The 19557-nt window shown below is 50.2% G+C and overlaps 7 protein-coding genes across 7 annotated transcripts; 5 read left to right on the top strand and 2 right to left on the bottom strand.

The window, feature by feature from the left end:
• Window positions 1–290: 290 nt before the first annotated feature.
• Window positions 291–574, top strand: ASPZODRAFT_59989 (hypothetical protein; the record flags this gene model as incomplete). The annotated part of the gene is made up of 2 exons (XM_022728885.1): window positions 291–318; window positions 372–574. 2 exons carry the CDS (start codon window positions 291–293, stop codon window positions 572–574), a joined length of 231 nt encoding a protein of 76 aa, XP_022583662.1.
• On the top strand, window positions 291–1164 carry ASPZODRAFT_1407385 (hypothetical protein). Its single transcript, XM_022724688.1, has 2 exons — window positions 291–318; window positions 372–1164. The coding sequence occupies exon 2, from the start codon at window positions 757–759 to the stop codon at window positions 1093–1095; it is 339 nt and encodes a 112-aa protein (XP_022583661.1). The 5' UTR covers window positions 291–318; window positions 372–756; the 3' UTR covers window positions 1096–1164.
• Window positions 1165–1349: 185 nt separating this feature from the next.
• Window positions 1350–7894, bottom strand: ASPZODRAFT_150087 (hypothetical protein; the record flags this gene model as incomplete). The annotated part of the gene is made up of 15 exons (XM_022725574.1): window positions 1350–1800; window positions 1868–2027; window positions 2086–2165; window positions 2222–2340; window positions 2407–2511; window positions 2560–3329; window positions 3385–4084; window positions 4135–4305; window positions 4470–4563; window position 5043; window positions 5258–6796; window positions 6852–6975; window positions 7025–7108; window positions 7161–7774; window positions 7834–7894. The coding sequence occupies 15 exons, from the start codon at window positions 7892–7894 to the stop codon at window positions 1350–1352; spliced, it is 5073 nt and encodes a 1690-aa protein (XP_022583660.1).
• Window positions 7895–8917: 1023 nt separating this feature from the next.
• ASPZODRAFT_129553 (hypothetical protein) lies at window positions 8918–10366 on the top strand. The gene is made up of 4 exons (XM_022722290.1): window positions 8918–9110; window positions 9179–9518; window positions 9611–9947; window positions 10017–10366. Exons 1-4 carry the CDS (start codon window positions 8927–8929, stop codon window positions 10086–10088), a joined length of 933 nt encoding a protein of 310 aa, XP_022583659.1. The 5' UTR covers window positions 8918–8926; the 3' UTR covers window positions 10089–10366.
• A 240-nt stretch (window positions 10367–10606) lies between these two features.
• ASPZODRAFT_111734 (hypothetical protein) lies at window positions 10607–11765 on the bottom strand. The gene is made up of 3 exons (XM_022721026.1): window positions 11575–11765; window positions 11318–11497; window positions 10607–11215 (listed from the first exon to the last, which is right to left on the bottom strand). The coding sequence occupies exons 1-3, from the start codon at window positions 11613–11615 to the stop codon at window positions 11104–11106; spliced, it is 333 nt and encodes a 110-aa protein (XP_022583658.1). The 5' UTR covers window positions 11616–11765; the 3' UTR covers window positions 10607–11103.
• An 835-nt stretch (window positions 11766–12600) lies between these two features.
• Window positions 12601–15639, top strand: ASPZODRAFT_111729 (hypothetical protein). The gene is made up of 5 exons (XM_022721025.1): window positions 12601–12725; window positions 12825–12842; window positions 12939–13016; window positions 13124–13143; window positions 13237–15639. The coding sequence occupies exons 1-5, from the start codon at window positions 12690–12692 to the stop codon at window positions 15446–15448; spliced, it is 2364 nt and encodes a 787-aa protein (XP_022583657.1). The 5' UTR covers window positions 12601–12689; the 3' UTR covers window positions 15449–15639.
• A 1416-nt stretch (window positions 15640–17055) lies between these two features.
• Window positions 17056–18648, top strand: ASPZODRAFT_91468 (hypothetical protein; the record flags this gene model as incomplete). Its single annotated transcript, XM_022730425.1, has 4 exons — window positions 17056–17139; window positions 17281–17293; window positions 17362–17721; window positions 17787–18648. The coding sequence occupies 4 exons, from the start codon at window positions 17056–17058 to the stop codon at window positions 18221–18223; spliced, it is 894 nt and encodes a 297-aa protein (XP_022583656.1). The 3' UTR covers window positions 18224–18648.
• Between the last annotated feature and the right edge of the window lie 909 nt (window positions 18649–19557).

Raw genomic sequence — 19557 nt, 5'->3', positions numbered from 1 at the left:
AGTCATTTATTGTTGGTGGTCACCCCTATTCCAATCCGATTAGTCGATTTAACCGCCACTCCCTGCATATCTGCAATATGACAATTGCTTCACTGTTCTCAAGCTAACGTGCGTCTTTTCTAGACCTAGCTGTACATATCTAGCCGTCTTTCTGTTCCGCGGGGAGCCGAGAAGCAAGCGCCGCGTGCAACAGAACCGAACGGGTGATCATTCCAACTGGGACTTTCGATCAAGACCTTCTATTCTACATAGCTATTCTATTACATCAGATATCAGACGAAATATACATAATGGGTCTCCTTGATAAGTTACAAGCCAGTACGTGAAAGACACACATCACTTACAGATCGCGGGACTGACCTGTCTAATAGAGATCGAGCTCTATCGACTGGAGCAGCGCTACGCCCGCCGCAAGCACCGCAGCACGTTCCATGCCGGTGCCCAGTACGTGGATGGTGAATACGTCTATACCAACGGGTCGAATTCGCCAACAGGAACCGTCTCGAAGAACTCCACGGGCTCCCTCTGGCGGCCCTCGGGCTGGAACAACTCGCATGAATCGCGGTGGCGATAAACCCGCCTGAAAGGAAATAAAATTCAAAAAAGCAAAAATGATTCTATTCTCATGTCCTTCTGGCCCTTTTTTTATTCTTCGCCGTGTCCACCGCATCATGTCCAAAGCGGAGGGCTTGATGACCTGCCAGTCACCACGATTCCACCTTGATTCCTTTTGATTTCAATGCTACGTTCTTGTACATGTGTTCTCTTGTCCTTGTGATATGCTTTTTGGCTGGTTTTTTTTCTCTTTTATTCTTGTTTCATAGGGAAGGTTTCCTCTCTGACATTGAGTTTACTACGCCATTCCTCTCTCTCTCTCTCTTACTCTGCTATAGCCTTTTGAATCGTCTCGATCCATTGCTTAGCCACCACTCAGCGTATTCGTTTTTTATATTCTACTCATGGAGGGTTTTTTTGGCAGCCACGGCACAATCCATGCTGGTTAAGCTGGTCATGCTTACCTTCATTGTACATACATTGAGAACATGCACATACCATTACTCAACACTCTTCCTGACTAGATTTTGCACATTTTAAACCTTCTTCGGTCTGCCCAGACATAAAATCCAAGCATATGAATTGATTATACTGCACTTCCCCAGAAGGTATAATACAACAGATTGGGGAGTCGGTGAAAACACTTAAGCAAGAGCTCCATAGGCTGTATACTTTACGGAAATGCAATATGGGTGGAAAACCTGTCCCACTATAAGAGTACGGACAGTCATATCTTCAACATGTTAAGAAGAAAAAGGATCCGGAAGCTGGAGGGTAAAGAAAATAGAAATAAATCATCGCTTAGACTTCCTCCCTCCGATCCCAAGCCGTCCAAGATTCGGCAGGCTGGATTTGTGCTTATGGCTCGACAGCGGCGTCGTGCTGCCCTTCTGTGCGCCCGAATCCAGCGCGTTACTGTTGGCGTTGGTCCCGCGACCTCCTGCGCCACCCAGTCCGCCGGCCCGGGGTGTTTCGGGAAGGACTTTGTCCTTACGAGCCTGGTCAGAGGTGGCGGCAGCAGAGAGAGCTGCTGCAAGCGAGGGGTTGCGTAGCCCTAGTCCTGTGCCATCCTGATCCATCTGGCGCTGCGCCGCCCATTGGGACCGACGGGCCTTTTCTTGCGTCGACTTGAATTTGTCCAGAAGCTCGTGCCAACGGATGGAACCTTCGTCGCGTCCTTTTAGTCGACTACCGCTGGAACGGTCATAGTTGATGGCAGACGTGACACTCGAGGTAGCGGTGGGCCTTTTCACAGCGTCAATAATCTCGATCGATCAAAGAAAAGGTCTTGAACCAAAAAAGGAATACTTACGCCCGAGGTGCAGAATGGAGAAGTGCGATATTGCTCACGCTATTTAGGCGGTTTTTCAAGGCTGCAAAGGCTGAGCTCTGTGGTAGCAACATGAGGACGCCGTAGAGGCATTTGTAAAGATACGGGTATCTTTCAGGTTCAAGGAGCTGGAGACGGAGATCTAGATGTACCATTTTAGTTTGGGCGAGAAGGACAGCAGAGCCAAAGATCAGACTCACAAGTGAAAACGGGGGATTCGAGCAGTTGGACCAATTTGTCGATTTGAATCAAAATGTTCACTGTCATTTCAAGCTCAGCGCTGATGGGTCAGTATTGGTATGTCTTCATTCCTCGAAAATTAGGGGTATTCCATACAACACCGGAAGAAGATTATAGGCTTGTTCGTAAGCTTGCGCAAGGAGACAGAGCGAAAAGGTTGAGACGGCATTATGGCACCATGATCGAAACAGAGCCACAAAGAACATTTGGCCTTCCTGTTACTCGAGTTAGCCTTCTATTCTAGCCTTCTCAAAAGCGAAGAAGCAAGCAGGATCACTTGCTCTTGTATCGAGATTCCTCAGTCTCTTTCTCAATTCAGAGAGCTCGGGGGCTGTGATGAGGTTGTTGTTCAGGTTTTGGACCATGATACTTGCGAATTCGATATCCTACTCTTGTCAGCTTGGAAACCTCACATCGTTATGTGGACAACTCACCTCTTCCTTTTCTAAACAGTCGGCTAGAGTGCGGTAGATGCGTTCAGGACTGAGGTTCATGCATAGCTGCCGGATGATAAGGTTCCCACGAACTTCAAGAAGATTCCTGTCTGTCGAAAACAGCTTAAGGAGGTTCACCATAAAAGCGGAAAAATAACCGTCATCACTGTTCCGTGAGATTTGAGAGAGAAGCTGCAAATCCTTTGTCACCACTGCTTCTGCAGGGTCGGATAGTGTCTTCAGTAGCGCAGGGAATGTCCCATCGTTGAACGCGACAACCTTACGGGGAGCCTTCCGATGCAGCATGATTAGCCAGGAGAGAGCGGCTACCCGGGTCGCCTCGTTCTCATTCAGAAATTGAAGTGTGAGAGAACTGACGGCTGCAGCGTAGTCCAGATCTGCAGGCGGGATGGGCGTTGAGACAAGACTACTTCTGGGAGTCAAGTCCATAGACTCTTGCAGGATGATTTGCTTCCGGGAATCACTTGGACTGGATGCTCTTTCTTCAACTGGTTCTTTGCCAGTTGCAGATGCAGGTAATTTCGGTGGTCCTGCGCGGGCTTCCTCTGTCGTGTCCTCCGAAAGAGTCACGATATACTCCAGCAGGGAAGTGTTGACTCTGTTTGCGGCTTGTCGCACCTGGTCTGATCCGCTGGACATTGCAGGGAGCACCTGGGTAAGAAGACGAGGGACAAAAGGCAAAATGTCACCTGGGCTGATTTCGAAAAAGCTATCGATCCACCGTAACGCAGTCAATTGCATCTCCTCATCTGAGACATATATTAGTGCTCGGAGTTGAACGACTGGTGCAAGAATAGGTCTCACCGAATGACGTATTGACAAAGCCGACAAGAATGTCGAGAATCTTTGGATAATCAATCTGAACATCTTGCCCCGGGATCCAGTCCCCATCAACCTGAGTGTCATCATCAATACCGGCATCCTCCTCATCATCATTGATCGACCCAGTATCGGAGTCTTCTATCGCATTCTCAGCCTTATCAACTTCAGCTCCCTGCTCAGTATTAATGCTTGCGGTATCACTCGTGGCTGATTTGCGATTGTTACTGCTCCCATGCCCTTGGCGACTCTCTTCAATCCCCTTCTTGATACGAGCGATACGTTTGATCTCGGTAAGAAATCTTTCCAATAGTCCCTGGGTTGCAACATTAACATCGCGATTCGGATCGCCAAGGAACTTGACTAATCCCCCGAGAAACTCGGGCAGATAGCATACAAGCTCCAGGTCTGGGATTGTATCCAATAGAGTTAGCCATGAGACTAGGAACGTCCGGGTGAACGGGCTGATCACATGGATACGTTCCTTTAACAGTGGGATGAATTTTGCAAGAGAAAACGCAGTCGGGAGATCAGCTCCCTCCAGGGTATCGGCTTCATGTAACCCTTTCTCCGATATCTGAAGCACGGACACATAAAACGCTGCGGACTCAGATACAATGTCTTTCACGAGGCGATCCAGAAGTTCGGCACCGTTCTTCACCGAAAGCTCGGAATCGGAGGCCAACTGACTTGACATTAGAGCGGTCCCAAAGGATAAGAAGCAGATCACCCCACCTTGCAGAGAGCGTCGAAGATGTCGTTGAAAAACAGTAATATCTCTCCCTTTGCCACTTTGGCGATGTTGTACATGCTCTCGCATGCATAGTACCTGACCCGAGCATCCTGATCCGAGAAGCAAGCTAGCACCGGGGGTACAATCTCTTTGAGATAAGGAGCGACACCTTCCTAACGATTATGATCCCGTATCAGCACCGATCCAATTATTCCCTTCACTAAGGTGCCGAAGCCTTCTGGTTGGTATTCTTTTTTTCTGGACTCACAGAACCGAGCGCGATTGACGCCGCGGCCAATCCTATCAGACCGCCATTTCTCGCATGGGGTTGGTGAACGGCGTAGGCATAATCGTGGCAGAGCTGGTAGACGATTTTTTGAATCTTATCGTGTTCTCCTTTGAAAACGGCATCGCGGACGATTTTCTCGAGTCTAAATGGACAGAAATGCCCCTGGAGTTAGCTTTGTGTTCTCGGAAGTCGGGGTTCGTTCCCCGCAGAGCTGCCAGTTCACTGTACTCTAAAGCCCCCTGCTTCCTCCGGTCGTAGAGTTTATCATTAAGTAGACGTTGGATGGATTGATCCATCGCTCAGGCAAGGCAGAGCTCGCAGCTAGTCACGCGCTCCAAAGCTTGAAGGTTAAGCTGGGATCATGGTGGAGAGGCACTGGTGGAGATTGTTGAAGCGTTATCGCAGCGTAGACTGAAGCTAGCGATAGCCTAGGCTGGCTCAGGAATGATTGTCTTCTTCTTCTTATGAAAGCCAAACAGTATAACAGGCTGGGCAGTCCGCGGCTGCACGTTCTAGTTGAGGCAACAAAGTTGATATGTGGGGATCGCCAGAGGTGTGTTGTTCAAGCCGACGAAAATGTTCTGGAGCCGCCGTTGGTATGTGACGTAGTGTCAGCAGCACGCTGTTGATTAGCCCGGCAATACAATCAATGCCTCCAAGAAACATCAAAAAATTAAAAGGAAAAAAAAATTAGGTATGAGCTAAAGATTCTATTCAATATCTATACAAGGCTATAAGAGCAAGCATGATATAGCGCTCTGCATGTCTTCGTAAGCATAATCAAAATGCAAGTCTCCAAGGCTTTAACAGAGACCAACGACAAAACAATTAGTGACTGATGTATTGGAAAACGGCAGAGACGTCTTTCTCTCCTGTCTCCTGGCGCAAAAGGAGATCCTGAATCTTGCTGAGCGCACCCTTCTCCCCATCATTGACAAAATGGTTCCAAGAACTAGTATCGCCGTACAACAGGGCGGGAGCCTTGATATACTGTGTGCCGTCCGGCCTGCACCTTTTGCACTTGAAGGTGTCGTGAGTATCGCTGCGAGTCTCTGGCTTGAATTGGAACAGTTCACGCAGACTCTCCAGCGAGAAATGGCGCTCGACATCTTCCGCGCTGTCCACCACGCATGAAGAGAGCGACTGTTTGTGGGATTGACGCTGGAAGATCTTTTCTTCAATCGAACCAGTCGCGATGAATCGATATACGAAACAGTCCTTCTTCTGCCCATCTCGCCACACTCGGGCGAGTGCCTGCTGGTCAGCGGCAGGGTTCCAGTCCGGATCGAAGAGCACGAGTCTGTTTGCCCCGATCAGGTTTAATCCGCAGCCACCAGCTTTACTGCTAAGAAGAAAGACAAACTCCAGTCCATCCGGATCATTGAATTTATCCACAAGCTTCTGGCGCTTGTTGACATTCATCGTTCCATCCAGTCGTAAGCTACCGTATCCACGGGCCCGGCAAAGCTTCTCAAATAGATCGAGGGTTTGCGTATAATTGCTGATTAGTACTATCTTATCATTGGTGTCTTGACGTATCCGTGCCAACATGCGGTCAAGAACCATCATTTTTCCAGAATACCAGGACTTGATGTCCCTGTCGCGACCGCGAGAGTCAGGAGGAGCATAGTCCTCGGGATAGGTATGCTCGCTTCCTGGGAGATCCGTCGACAGATTCAACAAGTCTGGGTGATTGCAAAGCTTCTTGAGCATTCCAATTGCTTTCAAAGGCTGACTCCCTTTGCCTCTCAGCAAGCTTTTGATATCAGGACTTTGGAGAAAGTGGTTGTAGAGATCGATCTGAAACTGCGACATGTTGCAAAAGACGACATGCTCATACTTGACCGGCAGATACTTGGACAGAATGTCGTTAGTTCGTCGGATAATGAACTTGTTGACAATGCCAGACAGCTCTAATAAACGTTCATCACCCTTTTTGCGATCATCCTCTGTACCGGCGGCATCTCGGCCCTTGAGGATCGGTAGCTCGAAGCGCTTGCGAAACTCATTTTGCGTTCCAAGCAAGTTAGGGTTGGCAAAATGAAGAAGCGCAAAATATTCGGACAAGTCGTTCTGAATCGGCGTTCCAGAAAGAATGACGCGGCGACTGACATTGAGACTGTCTAGAGCAGTCCACGTCAAGCTGTCCTTGTTTTTCAAGCGATGTCCCTCATCACACAGAAGTAGTCCAATAGGTGTATCTTTCAGGGATTCGACATTCAATCGAAGTGTCTCATAAGAAACAATGAGAACAGGCCTGACAACAGAACGCCCCGAAGCGATAGCCCATTGTTTCATCTGAGCAGTAAGCTCTGTCTTCGAGGCCTTACCATCCACTGCAAAGGGATTTATTGCATCTTTGCCAAGCCATTTCACTACAACCATCAGCATATTTTAGGGAGGAAAAAGGGGTTCGCTTCGGCCACCTACCCAATTCGTTCGCCCAATTCTTAACCAGGCTTGAGGGGCAAGCAATCACACATTTCTGGATCGCACTCTTACCAGCCTCGGGAGACTGTTTGAGCAAAGTCCACATCAATGTGATACATTGTAGCTAGCAATGTCAGATCCAGATCACACGTTCTACCGCGCAGCGTCCTTACAGTCTTTCCCAACCCCATCTCATCTGCCATGATGCAGCCGTTGGCATTTCTATCAATCATCCCCGTCGTACAGCGGTAAAGAAACTTCCAAAAGGTCAGTATTCTAGCCTTATTCTACCAAATGTGACAGACATACCTTTACACCTTCGACCTGATGGGGTCGAAGCACCTTTGCCAACCTTGGATCGATTACCACTGGGACCTTGGGACGATCATCAACCTTCTTTTTGAGACCAAGTATGTCGGCTAAGCTTTTGTGCACGAGTGGCTCGTCGAGCTTTGGTTTATCTTCCTGCTGATCACCCACGGTCTTGGTTGATTCCTGCTTCTCCTCCACATCATCGACAGTCGGGTCGTACAGCACTATCGCAAACTCCCCGCTGGGGTCATGTAAAGGCTTTACCACAAACGTAGCACCCTGTCTCATACCCAGCGTCGGTGCAGGTCGTGCCGCGTCGTACTCGCCAGGTGTTTTGTTGACCAGCGGCACACGAAACCGTTGCCTAAACATAAGGTCTTTGTCCTTAACCTTGAATACAGGGAACCGATTTGCGTCCCGCGCCGCAAGCGCCATGCGGTCCTCCGTCATCCATGTCTTCTCATTCTTATCCTCTGCATTCCCATCCGCTTCTGCATAGTTCACTTTTCGCCTCTTCCGAGCCGGTTTTTCGGAGGTACGAGTCGGCGTAGCTGATCCAGGACATTTAAAAGGTTTCGTCAGTCGGTCAATCGAGTTCAGCGACGGACTGCCTTTCAGAGATTTCGATAGTGGTGTGTGCTCGCCACCTGGCCCTGACCGGGGTCGGTACCTGTGAGCTGTGTAAGATGCTGATGCCTTGGACACGCGTTTTCCGGAATTACCTCATACATTGTCTTGATTCTTTTCGGATGGAATAAAGTTAGATGCCCCTCTGGTGGTGCACCTCCAAGATTGATGTCGTCGTCTCCAGTTGTCCACTACTGTTGGTGACGCGTTCTCGCCCGACGCGTCACCCCCAACGCCAGATAACACGAGGTCACATGACATGGCAACGGCTATCGGTATCCAGGCTATCTCCTTGAACAAGTGCCATGGCTATAGGCAATTATGATATCTACCTCTTAACCTATAATGCCATGGTATCTACCAGGATTGAGGGCGTTCGGTGCCTGTAAAACGTCTCACCACAATGGCTGCAAACCTCTTGATACAGATAGCATGCCTAGTAACTAATGCTCCACTTGGCCAAAGCGCGACAATCTCGAGATTCCTGTCGGTTTTCTTAGGAGCAGGTCTGATGTGCCCCTCGCCGAGCGCTCGCACAACTTTGGGACCCTAAATTCTGGCAATGGTCAGTACCTGTTATATTAATTGCTCGGTCAATCCCGCGCAGAAGGCGCATCCGTGATCAACTTTCGACAATCTATTCCAGTGCTGGCCGAACGATATCTACATCTCCAGCACCCATCGCGTGATGAACTCCTCGGGAACAGATCAGCATTCTATCGCTTTCAATTGATTATCATAGGAACCTGAACTTCACCATCCGCTGCATCAAATCGTGCCGCGACACGCTAGATGAGAAGCACTATGCCTCCATCTCAGCTGGTGACCACGTGAGTAAGAACTATAAGAATTTCTTTAAACATGTTGGAATCTATGAGGTTTCCGAGAGAACGATGTGGTTAAGTTATTGTAATATCAGGTAACTACTGCTATGTGACTCTAACTTGCTCTTCAAGATGGATGAGAGTGCTAAACAAGCTAGTCCTGAAGTAGTTAGGTAGTTTGTTATCATATGGAGATTAGTAGATAATGGGTTTCTCCCCCGCTTCACGTGATCATGGAGCGTCGTTGACTCGTTGATAAGGAGGAGGAAGGTACCATCATGAAGTTTCGCATCTTGTTTTCTTATCGATTTCATGGCAGCGGACTTCTGGGCCGGGTACCTCAGCGGTGCTGTTGGTATAGTTATTGGGAACCCACTGGACCTCCTCAAAGTCCGATTACAAGCAGGCCATGGCGCAGACGGGAGTGTACCTACACAGTCCCCTTCCCCGCAGTCAGGGCTGAGGCGGTTTGAAAGCGGCAATGCACTTGTACGAGGTACAGATCATATATAGAACGGTTCTCTAGTCAGAGTAAAGCAGGAGGTACTAACCTACAATTCTCAGGTGCCGCTGCTCCTATCCTTGGGTATGGAGCACTCAATGCTCTCCTGTTCGTCGCCTACAATCGGTCTTTGATGTTGATGGACCGGACAATTACCGACCCAACGGATCTGCAGAGTATCCCTTTATGGAAGATCTGGCTTGCCGGGGCTGCAGGCGGCCTGGCCAGCTGGGGGGTATCGTCTCCAACAGAGCTCATCAAATGTCGGGCGCAGCTTAGCTCGCGAGCCGAGGTCTCTTCATGGAAAATAGCCAAGGAGATTTTGCACGCCCGTGGTTTCGGGGGTCTTTACTACGGCGGTGCGATTACGAGCATTCGGGACTCTGTCGGATATGGATTCTAGTATGTTGCTCTACCCCGGCTGGGAGTGATGACAACCCTTTCATGTGATTTAGTGGTGGGGATCTAATGGGCTGATGAGTGTTTGTTCTCAGTTTCTGGTCTTATGAATACTGCAAACGGTATTTCGCTTCGGAGAAAGACGACTCTCGTCAAGCAGCGCTGAAAGTGCTTCTCTGCGGAGGAATCGCGGGCATAGTGACATGGGCATCGGTGTTTCCACTGGATGTCGTGAAAACGAGACTCCAAGCACAACCAATACTCGAATCCAGGCCCAGAGGACCCTTTGGTGAAACACGACCTATGCTCGATAGACAGATCCTAAACTCCTTCCAGATTGCAAAGCAGGCTTATCGAAGGGAGGGATGGACGGTGTTCTACCGTGGTCTAGGGATCTGCAGCGTTAGAGCATTCATCGTGAATGCCGTACAGGCAAGTCTTGATTTATATATATATGTTCTCACACCCTGGCGATCTTTGATGGCTAATTATATTTAATAGTGGGCGACATATGAATGGCTCATAAAAACGCTCAACAGGTCGGACAACTTAGTGTTTAGCCTAGCGACATAGAAATATAAAATGAGACGATATCTACAATCAGCCGAGAATCTACAGTTTTAGCTTGTTGGTTTGATTATTAGCTGGAGCTTGGACATTGTCCTCCTCGGGATTATATACCAACGGATTACGATAATATAAATTATGTCTCATGCCAGACCCTGACTAATTCATTATAGTCTTGATGGAAACTACTAAATATCTCTTTTAATATAGTTAGTGTTACATTTAGGACATATCCTGTAGTATTAACTATATATATTTATTGTCACTACTATGTGGTGCAAGTGTCTATAATAGAGGCATATCAGCGTAATTATTTTCTAGCCTAGACGCTGGTCCCCCATATTTAATAATATACCTACGGAGTACGGACAATTGAATCTACTAAGTACTACTAGGTAGCTACTCCGTCGTCAATCTACTCCATACTCAAGATCCATAATTGTACACCGCTCAAAGCAAATAATATACTACAAAAGCAACGCTAATAATAGTAGTAGTCATAATAATAATATTGAACTTGAAGTAGTCCGTATTAGTTACCATGTAGTATTATTCTTCAAAGGTCGGCCGCCGGCTTAAGCGGGTCGTTTACACTGTAGTAAGCCCGAGAAGCGGCGGTTTCGACATCTGCCGCAAACCGGAAGTAAGGCCACAGCTGCGAGTCGGGCGAATATCGGCAACCACGGGAAAAGGAAAAAAAACACACACACACGCAAGAGTAAAGATTTTTTCCCTCTCACGTGTTTACTTAGTACAGTCGTATCCACTCCACAGCTAAGAAGTTCTCAAGAGATGCGCCTCCATATGCAGCCAATCAGATGGACTTGTGGACGACGACAGAGATTGTTCAAGATCGGGGTTTTTTTCATGCTCCTCGACGATATATTGTTGAAACAACATTTTTGCTGGAAAACCTATTTGATTATTCGATTCGACCGTATGACCTGCACCGGTGGTCGTCCCCTATAGAGAATCTGGCCAGCAGGATGATAGCTAGGTAGGGATTGTCGTGGATCTTCTTCTATTCCTCCATCTCGACTTCTGCCTGCGGACGAACGCCGTTGTCTGTTCCCAGACCAACGGCTGCCTCTGCGACCTTCTGAGTATGGGGGTCTTCGCGTAGGAGACGGAGTCTGCATCGCCGTCGTGGTTTCTTTGATTAGTCTCTGGTCGCATGCAATCGCAGAAAAAAAAAATAAAAAAAAAATAAAAATTAACAGTAGCGCGCATCTCACCTCCGTTTGTGGTTTTTCCCCTTGGTATGGGCTGTCAGATTGAACTCGCTTTCAAACCATTTTGCGCACTCGACACAGTAGTGCTTGCCCAATCCCGGCAGGTCTTCAGCGTCCTTGGTAGCCTGATACTGAGCCAGGTGGCGGGGAGAGTCGAGATCAGAGCGGACCTGATCGTAGTCTCTTTTTTTTATTATTAGCAACGCATACAGTAAAACACCAAAAAAAAGAAACAAAGGTCAGAAGATATGCGATCATACCTGACCCTGCGTTTGGTCTTAATTCGTCTCGTTGCACCCATTTTGGACCGAGTCGGTATCCCCAAGCAGATCGAACTAGGTCGACTAACGCCCGACGTAGAATGTTTTGCCCCGATGCAAAATTCCTACCACCGAAAAACGGAAGGACAGCCAAGCTCTAGCGCTAAATGCAGTGGGGGGCACAGAGGCTCTCCCATTCCCGCACGGGCAACGCTCGAAACACCTTGCATTCCATTGGTGGGCAGGCGATGAGCGGCCTTGGCGGAGGGTTGCGGCTTTCCATTCGGCAAGCCTCGGCTGGAGGTCGGCCTGTATGTATGCGGTGGTACGGAGTAAAATACAGCACACCCTGTAATGTATGACGTTTTCGGCATGTCACTCCGGAGAAGAGGAGCTGCTGCCAGCAGGAGAGGAATTGGCATGAACAAAGTGTATCCGATTGTGGAAGAAATGCTGGGAATTACTCTAATATTTATTTCATATGGCAATTGAGGCTTTCGAAGTGAGATAGCTGACCTGGGAAGCTTATAGAGCTTGGGTTGTAGCTGGAGGTTTCTTGGGGAGAGCAAGTAATCAGAGGCCTCTGATTGGCGCTGGCCTCACATGCCGTCAGTGGCACCTGCCCAAAGCAAAATTACCGCGTATTTGTGGTAACAGACCATTACAAAACACCAGGTGGCAGAAGAGCCTTACTCCAGGAGTCTCGACGTCGACTCCGGAGAAGGCCAGAAAGAGGGAGACAACAGACCATTAAGGAGGCGGCTTTTTCGAATCCGAGAGGAATGGAAGCGATCGAATTCGCTGGGACAAGGGGCTGTGTCCAGCCTCTCTCTTCCTTGTCTCCGGTCGCGCATGCGTACGTAGCGGGTACCGTCATAATTCCGGTAGGGACGGGTCCTCTTCTCCGGTTCCCCCAGTTGCAAAACACAAATCGCTGTCTCGTGGGTTTTGCCTGCCCACCTAAAAGCACCAAGCTTCCTTTTTTTCTCTTCCCTTTAAATTCTCCCTTGTTCCATCTTCCCACTCTCTCCGCTCCTCCCCCCGTGCTGCTTCCTACAGCTAGAAGGATTCGCTCTCCTTGAATGTGCTGCAGCTTCCTTAACTAAAGAGCCACCATGATCTCCACACGGCTCGCGCGCCTGGGTGCGCTGGTACGTTCTCCCCCCTGCTTTCCTGGTTTCCTGCCCGCCGTTTGGTGACACCTACACCTTAATTTGTTGAAGCCAAACTGACTCGATTGCTCTCCATAGGCCCCCAAGTCCCGCCTTGTAAGTTGCCACGATCGGCTTCGATGAAGCTAGCACCACACCGGCTATCGCTCTCTGTCAGATGGAAAATAATCGGTACTAACCCACGTCAAATAGGTGCTGGCTACTCGGGGCTTGGCCACCGTCAGCGATTCTCCTCTGGACAAGAAGGTCGAGATGACCAACTGGGAGAAGGTGAGTGGTGATCAAACCCTTTTGTGGGCCTATTTCGGCTGTCTTCGGGTAGCACGATCGGAGCCTGTCAAACGTGTAAGAATTATGTTGCTGACCAATCTTCTTAGGGCAACTACATCAACTACAAGTATGATTCTTGAAACAAATGACACAATGCAATTGATATCCAATCAATTGTCTCTAAATGTGAGATGTGCTAACATGAAATCGCATTTTTCAGGAAGATGTCTGAGAACCTGAACATTGTCCGTCAGCGTCTCCAGCGTCCTCTCACCTACGCCGAGAAGATTCTGTACTCGCACTTGGACGACCCTCACGGCCAGGAGATTGAGCGTGGAACGTCCTACCTGAAGCTCCGCCCCGATCGTGTGGCTTGCCAGGATGCCACTGCTCAGATGGCCATCCTGCAGTTCATGTCTGCCGGCATGCCTTCCGTCGCTACTCCTTCCACCGTCCACTGTGATCACTTGATTGAGGCCCAGGTTGGTGGTGACAAGGATCTTGCCCGTGCCAACGACATCAACAAGGAGGTCTATGACTTCCTTGCCTCCTCCACTGGCAAGTACAACATTGGTTTCTGGAAGCCCGGCTCTGGTATCATCCACCAGATTATCCTCGAGAACTACGCTTTCCCCGGTGGTCTGATGATCGGTACTGACTCGCATACCCCCAACGGTGGTGGTCTCGCCATGGCCGCCATCGGTGTCGGTGGTGCTGATGCCGTCGATGTCATGGCCGGTCTCCCCTGGGAGCTGAAGGCCCCCAAGGTCATCGGTGTCAAGCTCACCGGCTCTCTCTCCGGATGGACTTCCCCCAAGGATATCATTCTCAAGGTCGCCGGTCTCCTGACCGTCAAGGGTGGTACTGGTGCCATCATTGAGTACCACGGACCTGGTGTCGACTCTCTTTCCTGCACTGGTATGGGTACCATTTGCAACATGGGTGCTGAGATCGGTGCCACCACTTCCGTCTTCCCCTTCAACGACCGCATGTACGACTACCTCAAGGCCACCAAGCGTCAGCACATTGGTGACTTCTCCCGCGAGTACGCCAAGGAGCTCCGTGAGGACGAGGGTGCCGAGTACGACCAGCTCCTTGAGATCAACCTCTCCGAGCTCGAGCCTCACATCAACGGTCCCTTCACCCCCGATCTTGCCACCCCCATCTCCAAGTTCAAGGAGGCTGTTGAGACCAACAAGTGGCCCGAGGAACTCAAGGTCGGCCTCATCGGTTCCTGCACCAACTCCTCGTATGAGGACATGTCCCGTGCTGCCTCCATTGCCCGTGACGCTCTCGACCACGGAATCAAGTCCAAGGCTCTCTTCACCGTCACTCCCGGTTCCGAGCAGATCCGTGCCACCATTGCCCGTGACGGTCAGCTCCAGACCCTCGAGGAGTTTGGTGGTGTCATCCTTGCCAACGCCTGCGGTCCTTGCATCGGTCAGTGGGATCGTCGCGACGTCAAGAAGGGCGACGCCAACTCTATCATCTCGTCGTACAACCGTAACTTCACCGGCCGTAACGACGCCAACCCGGCCACCCACGCCTTCGTCACCTCCCCCGATCTGGTCGTGGCCCTGTCCATCGCCGGTACCCTCAAGTTCAACCCTCTTACCGACAAGTTGAAGGACAAGGATGGCAACGAGTTCATGCTCAAGCCCCCCACCGGTGACGGTCTCCCTGCCGATGGTTACGACCCCGGCCGTGACACCTACCAGGCCCCTCCCGCCGACCGCACCTCCATCAACGTTGCTGTCTCCCCCACCAGCGACCGCCTGCAGATCCTTGCGGGCTTCCAGGCCTGGGATGGCAAGGATGCCAACGGCATCCCCATCCTCATCAAGTGCCATGGCAAGACCACCACCGACCACATCTCCATGGCTGGCCCATGGTTGAAGTACCGTGGCCACCTGGACAACATCTCCAACAACATGCTGATCGGTGCCATTAACGCCGAGAACGGCGAGGCCAACAAGGTCAAGAACAAGTACACCGGTGAATACGATGCCGTCCCTGCCACTGCCCGTGACTACAAGGCCCGTGGCATCAAGTGGGTTGTCATTGGTGACTGGAACTACGGCGAGGGCTCCTCCCGTGAGCACGCCGCTCTCGAGCCCCGCCATCTTGGCGGTCTTGCCATCATCACCCGCTCCTTCGCTCGTATCCACGAGACCAACCTGAAGAAGCAGGGTATGCTCCCTCTCACCTTTGCCGACCCCGCCGACTACGAGAAGATCCAGCCTGAGGACACCGTCGACCTGCTGTGCACCCAGCTCGCCGTCGGCGAGCCCATGACCCTCCGTGTTCACCCCCATGACGGCAGCAAGACCTTCGATATCCAGCTCAACCACACCTTCAACGAGTCCCAGATCGAGTGGTTCCACGATGGTTCCGCCCTGAACACCATGGCTCGCAAGTCTGGCAAAAACTAGATTCAATACCCAAACAAGTTTCACCGGTTACCCTTAGCCCTTGGCTGAAAGTGATCTCGGTGTGTAAAATTATGACATTGTCTGCAATTGATCTCTGTTTTTATGAGGGAAACCGGTGTTAACTCCTCGGCTTCTTAACGATATCTTTTTGTCATCTGAACTGTTTCTTTCTTTTTTTTTTTTCCTCTTTCCTTTTTTCTGGACATAGCCTTCAATTATTATATCCTTTGTATGTTAGGGCTGCATGCATACCATTTCCTTGTGTCATATTTTCCAGTAGTTGGTAGAAGGAAAAGAATGAAGAATGAGACCTAACATGAGATCTTTTTTTCCATAAATCGGGGGACAGTCCTTACTTAGTACGTACCTCTCCGTTCTCTCTCAAGGGGGCGCCCAAGATCATGTCTTCTGTCCACGCGGACACATCAACCTGATAGTTGACGAGCACATGTTCTCGTAGCTTATGACCCGACCTGACACCTATTTCCTGTTTTGATATGACATGCAGCAGCCTTTTGACTACCCCCGATTGCTCTATACCTTGTCTTTGAATGATTTGTAAACAGTAAGACCATCGGGGGGGCGTGTGTCATATTAACACCAAAAACACAATACAATAGTTACTCCCTGTGACCCGACCCTTCCCTGTATTGTAGCTGAGGATAATAAGCAGAATCCCGACCATTTTAACAACTACCTATTCCAGTTAGAGCTAGAGTCGCATGTGCAAAGTTGTCTGTCTGTCTGCATCTGCTATTGGGGTGAGCATGTCTGCCCAGGTGAACTGGGTATGATTGCCCAGCCTAAGCGAGTTTTGATTGAATGGAGAAGAGTAATTGAATAGGTCCGTATACGGTCTAGATGCTTGATACTTCCTACTACTCTATGATCGATCATCTCATCTTGGTATCGGGTTATAGTTAGTTATATACAAGTTATTAGAGGAAGCCCTCAAATCTTTCCTTTCACAGAATGAATATCTGCAAGAAGAAGGGATCGATATATGGAAATGCTCTAGAAAAGAGGTGCAGATAAACTACCTGGGTAGACCTGCGACTTGCCGAGGCTTGTGTGCCCCGCGGCGAGACCGTATCTCTTGTGATTATTATAAAAGGATCCAGGTTTATGACGCAATGAGGCGAGGAATGCGGTATATTTCCCTCGTTCCTTTTCATTTCCTGATTTAGTTCTGTCAGCCAGGCAGGTGGTATTTTCGACGAAAACCCCCCTTCGCCCGGGCTTGAACAAGGATTCCTAAAGTATTCTGATCGTTTCCGTCTTCGAATCACAGGAGGTGAGGTGAGTTGAGCAAGGAATCCAAAACAAAACAAAACAAACCAGAAAAACACTACCACCTACCCAGCCTAGTCTAGCCAAGGTAGGTCTCTGCAGGCTACTGTCCAGCCAGGGTCCTGGCGGCGAGACCTGTCGTTGTGACCCCTCACTCTCGAGTGTTGAGTCTCTTGGAGGGGCTGATGATGACTTATCATTCCTTATCAGTCCAATTGCGGAGAAACGGTTGAACTTTTGCGCAGTTGTTGTGACTCGTCCTGACCCCCCCCCCCCCCCCCCCGGAGCAACGACGCAGAAGGCGAAAAGGAAAAGACATGGCGACCCAACTTGTACCGTTGCCAGAGGTTGAGCGTGTCAGCGCGTCGGTTGTGAGGATCCTAGGTGGCAATCCTGGGAAGGTAGTAGTGCCTCCCCTCCCACCCCCTTTCTCACCCTCCCCCTCCCCCTCTCCCTCTCCCTCATGACTGCCTACCAGAAACCCGATACGAATCTGGAGGGGAGACTCCTATGAGGGTGGTGGCTGATGTCTGACCGTGTAGTTTACGCTGCAAGGTAGGGCCAAGTTGGGTACGGACACATAGCAGCTGTATTCTAATACGCTCGGGGCAACCTCTTCCTAGGAACCAACACCTACCTTATCGGACGGGGAGCGCAGCGAATCTTGATCGACACGGGCGAGGGTAAGCCCGGCTGGACGTCACGGCTCCAATCAGTTTTGCGGGAGGAAAAAGCGACGATAAACAAGGCTCTCATCACACATTGGCACCACGACCATGTAGGAGGCATCCCAGACCTGCTCGGGATCTGTCCTCAGGCGACAATCTACAAGAACCAGCCCGGTGAGGGACAGCAGCCGATCGAGGATGGCCAAGTCTTCAGCGTAGAAGGGGCCACTCTACAAGCCTTTCATACTCCGGGGCATACAGTGGACCATATGGTGTTTGTTCTCAAGGAGGAAGATGCGATTTTCACTGGCGACAGTGAGTATATCCCCAGAATATCATCAACCCCTCCCCTTTATAGAACCCTTCCCTAATGCCAGTAGATGTCCTTGGCCACGGCACGAGTGTCTTTGAAGATCTCAAGGCCTATCTGGCCAGCCTTCAGAAGATGCGTGGTCGGGTAGCAGGCCGTGGCTACCCTGGCCATGGTACGGTCATTGAGAACGCCACTGCGAGAATTTCCGAGTACATCCAGCATCGTCAGCAGCGCGAAGACGAGGTCATTCGGGTGCTCCGGTATGGCACACTTGTTCCCACGAATAATAACTCTCACGATCCGGACCCGGTATCCCCTGCCCGCAAGGCGTCGTGGACACCCATCGACTTGGTCAAGGTCATTTACCGGGATGTGCCGGAAAACCTTCATCTCCCGGCCTCCCACGGCATCTTGCAAGTGCTGCTGAAGCTGGAGGATGAGGATAAGGTCACCCATGAGCTAACGACGGGAGGCTGGAGCTTGAATGGAAGGCAGACGCTATGATATCAGTTACTAGTAGCTACTCGATTCATGTGTATAATTGATGATAATGACTGCCACTACTAAGTATTTTACCGGTATCTACTCCGTAGGTATCTAGTACTATCTAGTAGTAGCTAGGTACGCCTCCCAATCCATCCACCCGCATTTTATCCGACATGAGAGATTTATCATCCCCTTGCTACTAGGAGAATGCTTTGACATCTTGCCAGGCAACTAGCCCCAATCCCCACAGAGTGGCGTGACTGATTGGGAAATTTGATTTGCATCTCACCCCCCACATCGAACTGCATTTACTAATTAGATCCCTGGGTAGCAGTTCTGATTTGCCTCGCGCGAAGGTAGTAGCAGCAGCAACTTCCGCAGTTTACTATACTCCGTACTAGGTACCTACCTGTAACCACCGGTATTGACCTCCGTCCTCCTCCGCCGTGTATCCCATTGTTTCGGACTCGTCACGCCGCATACCATCCCATGGGTGTTTAGGTACTCGCAGGGAACCACAGAGGGCCGCAGCTGCGCCCTCGTGCCTGTTTGGCTGGACTGCTCTCTCCTGCTTTAGCCTGGCCCTCTGTCCGATAAGGCCGGGTGTTGCGGGGGGGAGAAGGGAGGTAAATGGCCGAATCAGGGCATATGTTAGGGCTTAGGGCACTAGCGGGGGGCGGGCCCCTAGTTCACTTGCGCTTGGCAATGATGATGATTGTTGGAGAGCCCTCAGCCTGCCACTTACTACTACCTAATGGAACTTACTTGCCTACCCGGTACCTAAGTTTACCTAAGGTAACAACTAACTGCCTGAACTAACTAGACGACGTCAGTCCCCCCACGATAACGATACGGAGCCACGAAGAGGTCCTACTGAGGGGAAAAAACGGAGGGAGGGGCACATCAGAATTTGGACCATCAGCCCGCCAATGTAGTCTGTATGGATCTTGTAATTAATAAACGCTTCGTCACGATTATAGAAACTATTTAAACTCGCGATCTGGCCGCCTCCCCCCTCCCCCAAAGTGTCAACATCATCGACTCTGGTACTGGAGTAGGTACCAGACGGGCTGCAGAGTTTCCCGGTTCCATACTATTACCTGATTGTTGGCCTGATCGTCTTGTCTAGAACCTGTTCATCATCCTTGCCCGTCCTTGACTGCTCTATACTTCGGGGCCCGCTGTTTCTTTTCTTTTCTTTTGTTAGGATTCCTTCTTCAGTCTGGATGAACTTGCTATTGAGGATCTCATCCCATCTGTTTGCCCCCCTCCGCCACGTGCATTCCTGCTGCTACGCCTAGCCAGGCGTCACTTCCCCAGTTGCCTTTGCAAAACTGGGTTTATTATCCCTT

Source organism: Penicilliopsis zonata (assembly GCF_001890105.1).
Source record: "Penicilliopsis zonata CBS 506.65 unplaced genomic scaffold ASPZOscaffold_3, whole genome shotgun sequence".
NCBI lineage: Eukaryota > Fungi > Ascomycota > Eurotiomycetes > Eurotiales > Aspergillaceae > Penicilliopsis > Penicilliopsis zonata.
This window is presented reverse-complemented; position numbering and strand designations above follow the sequence as displayed.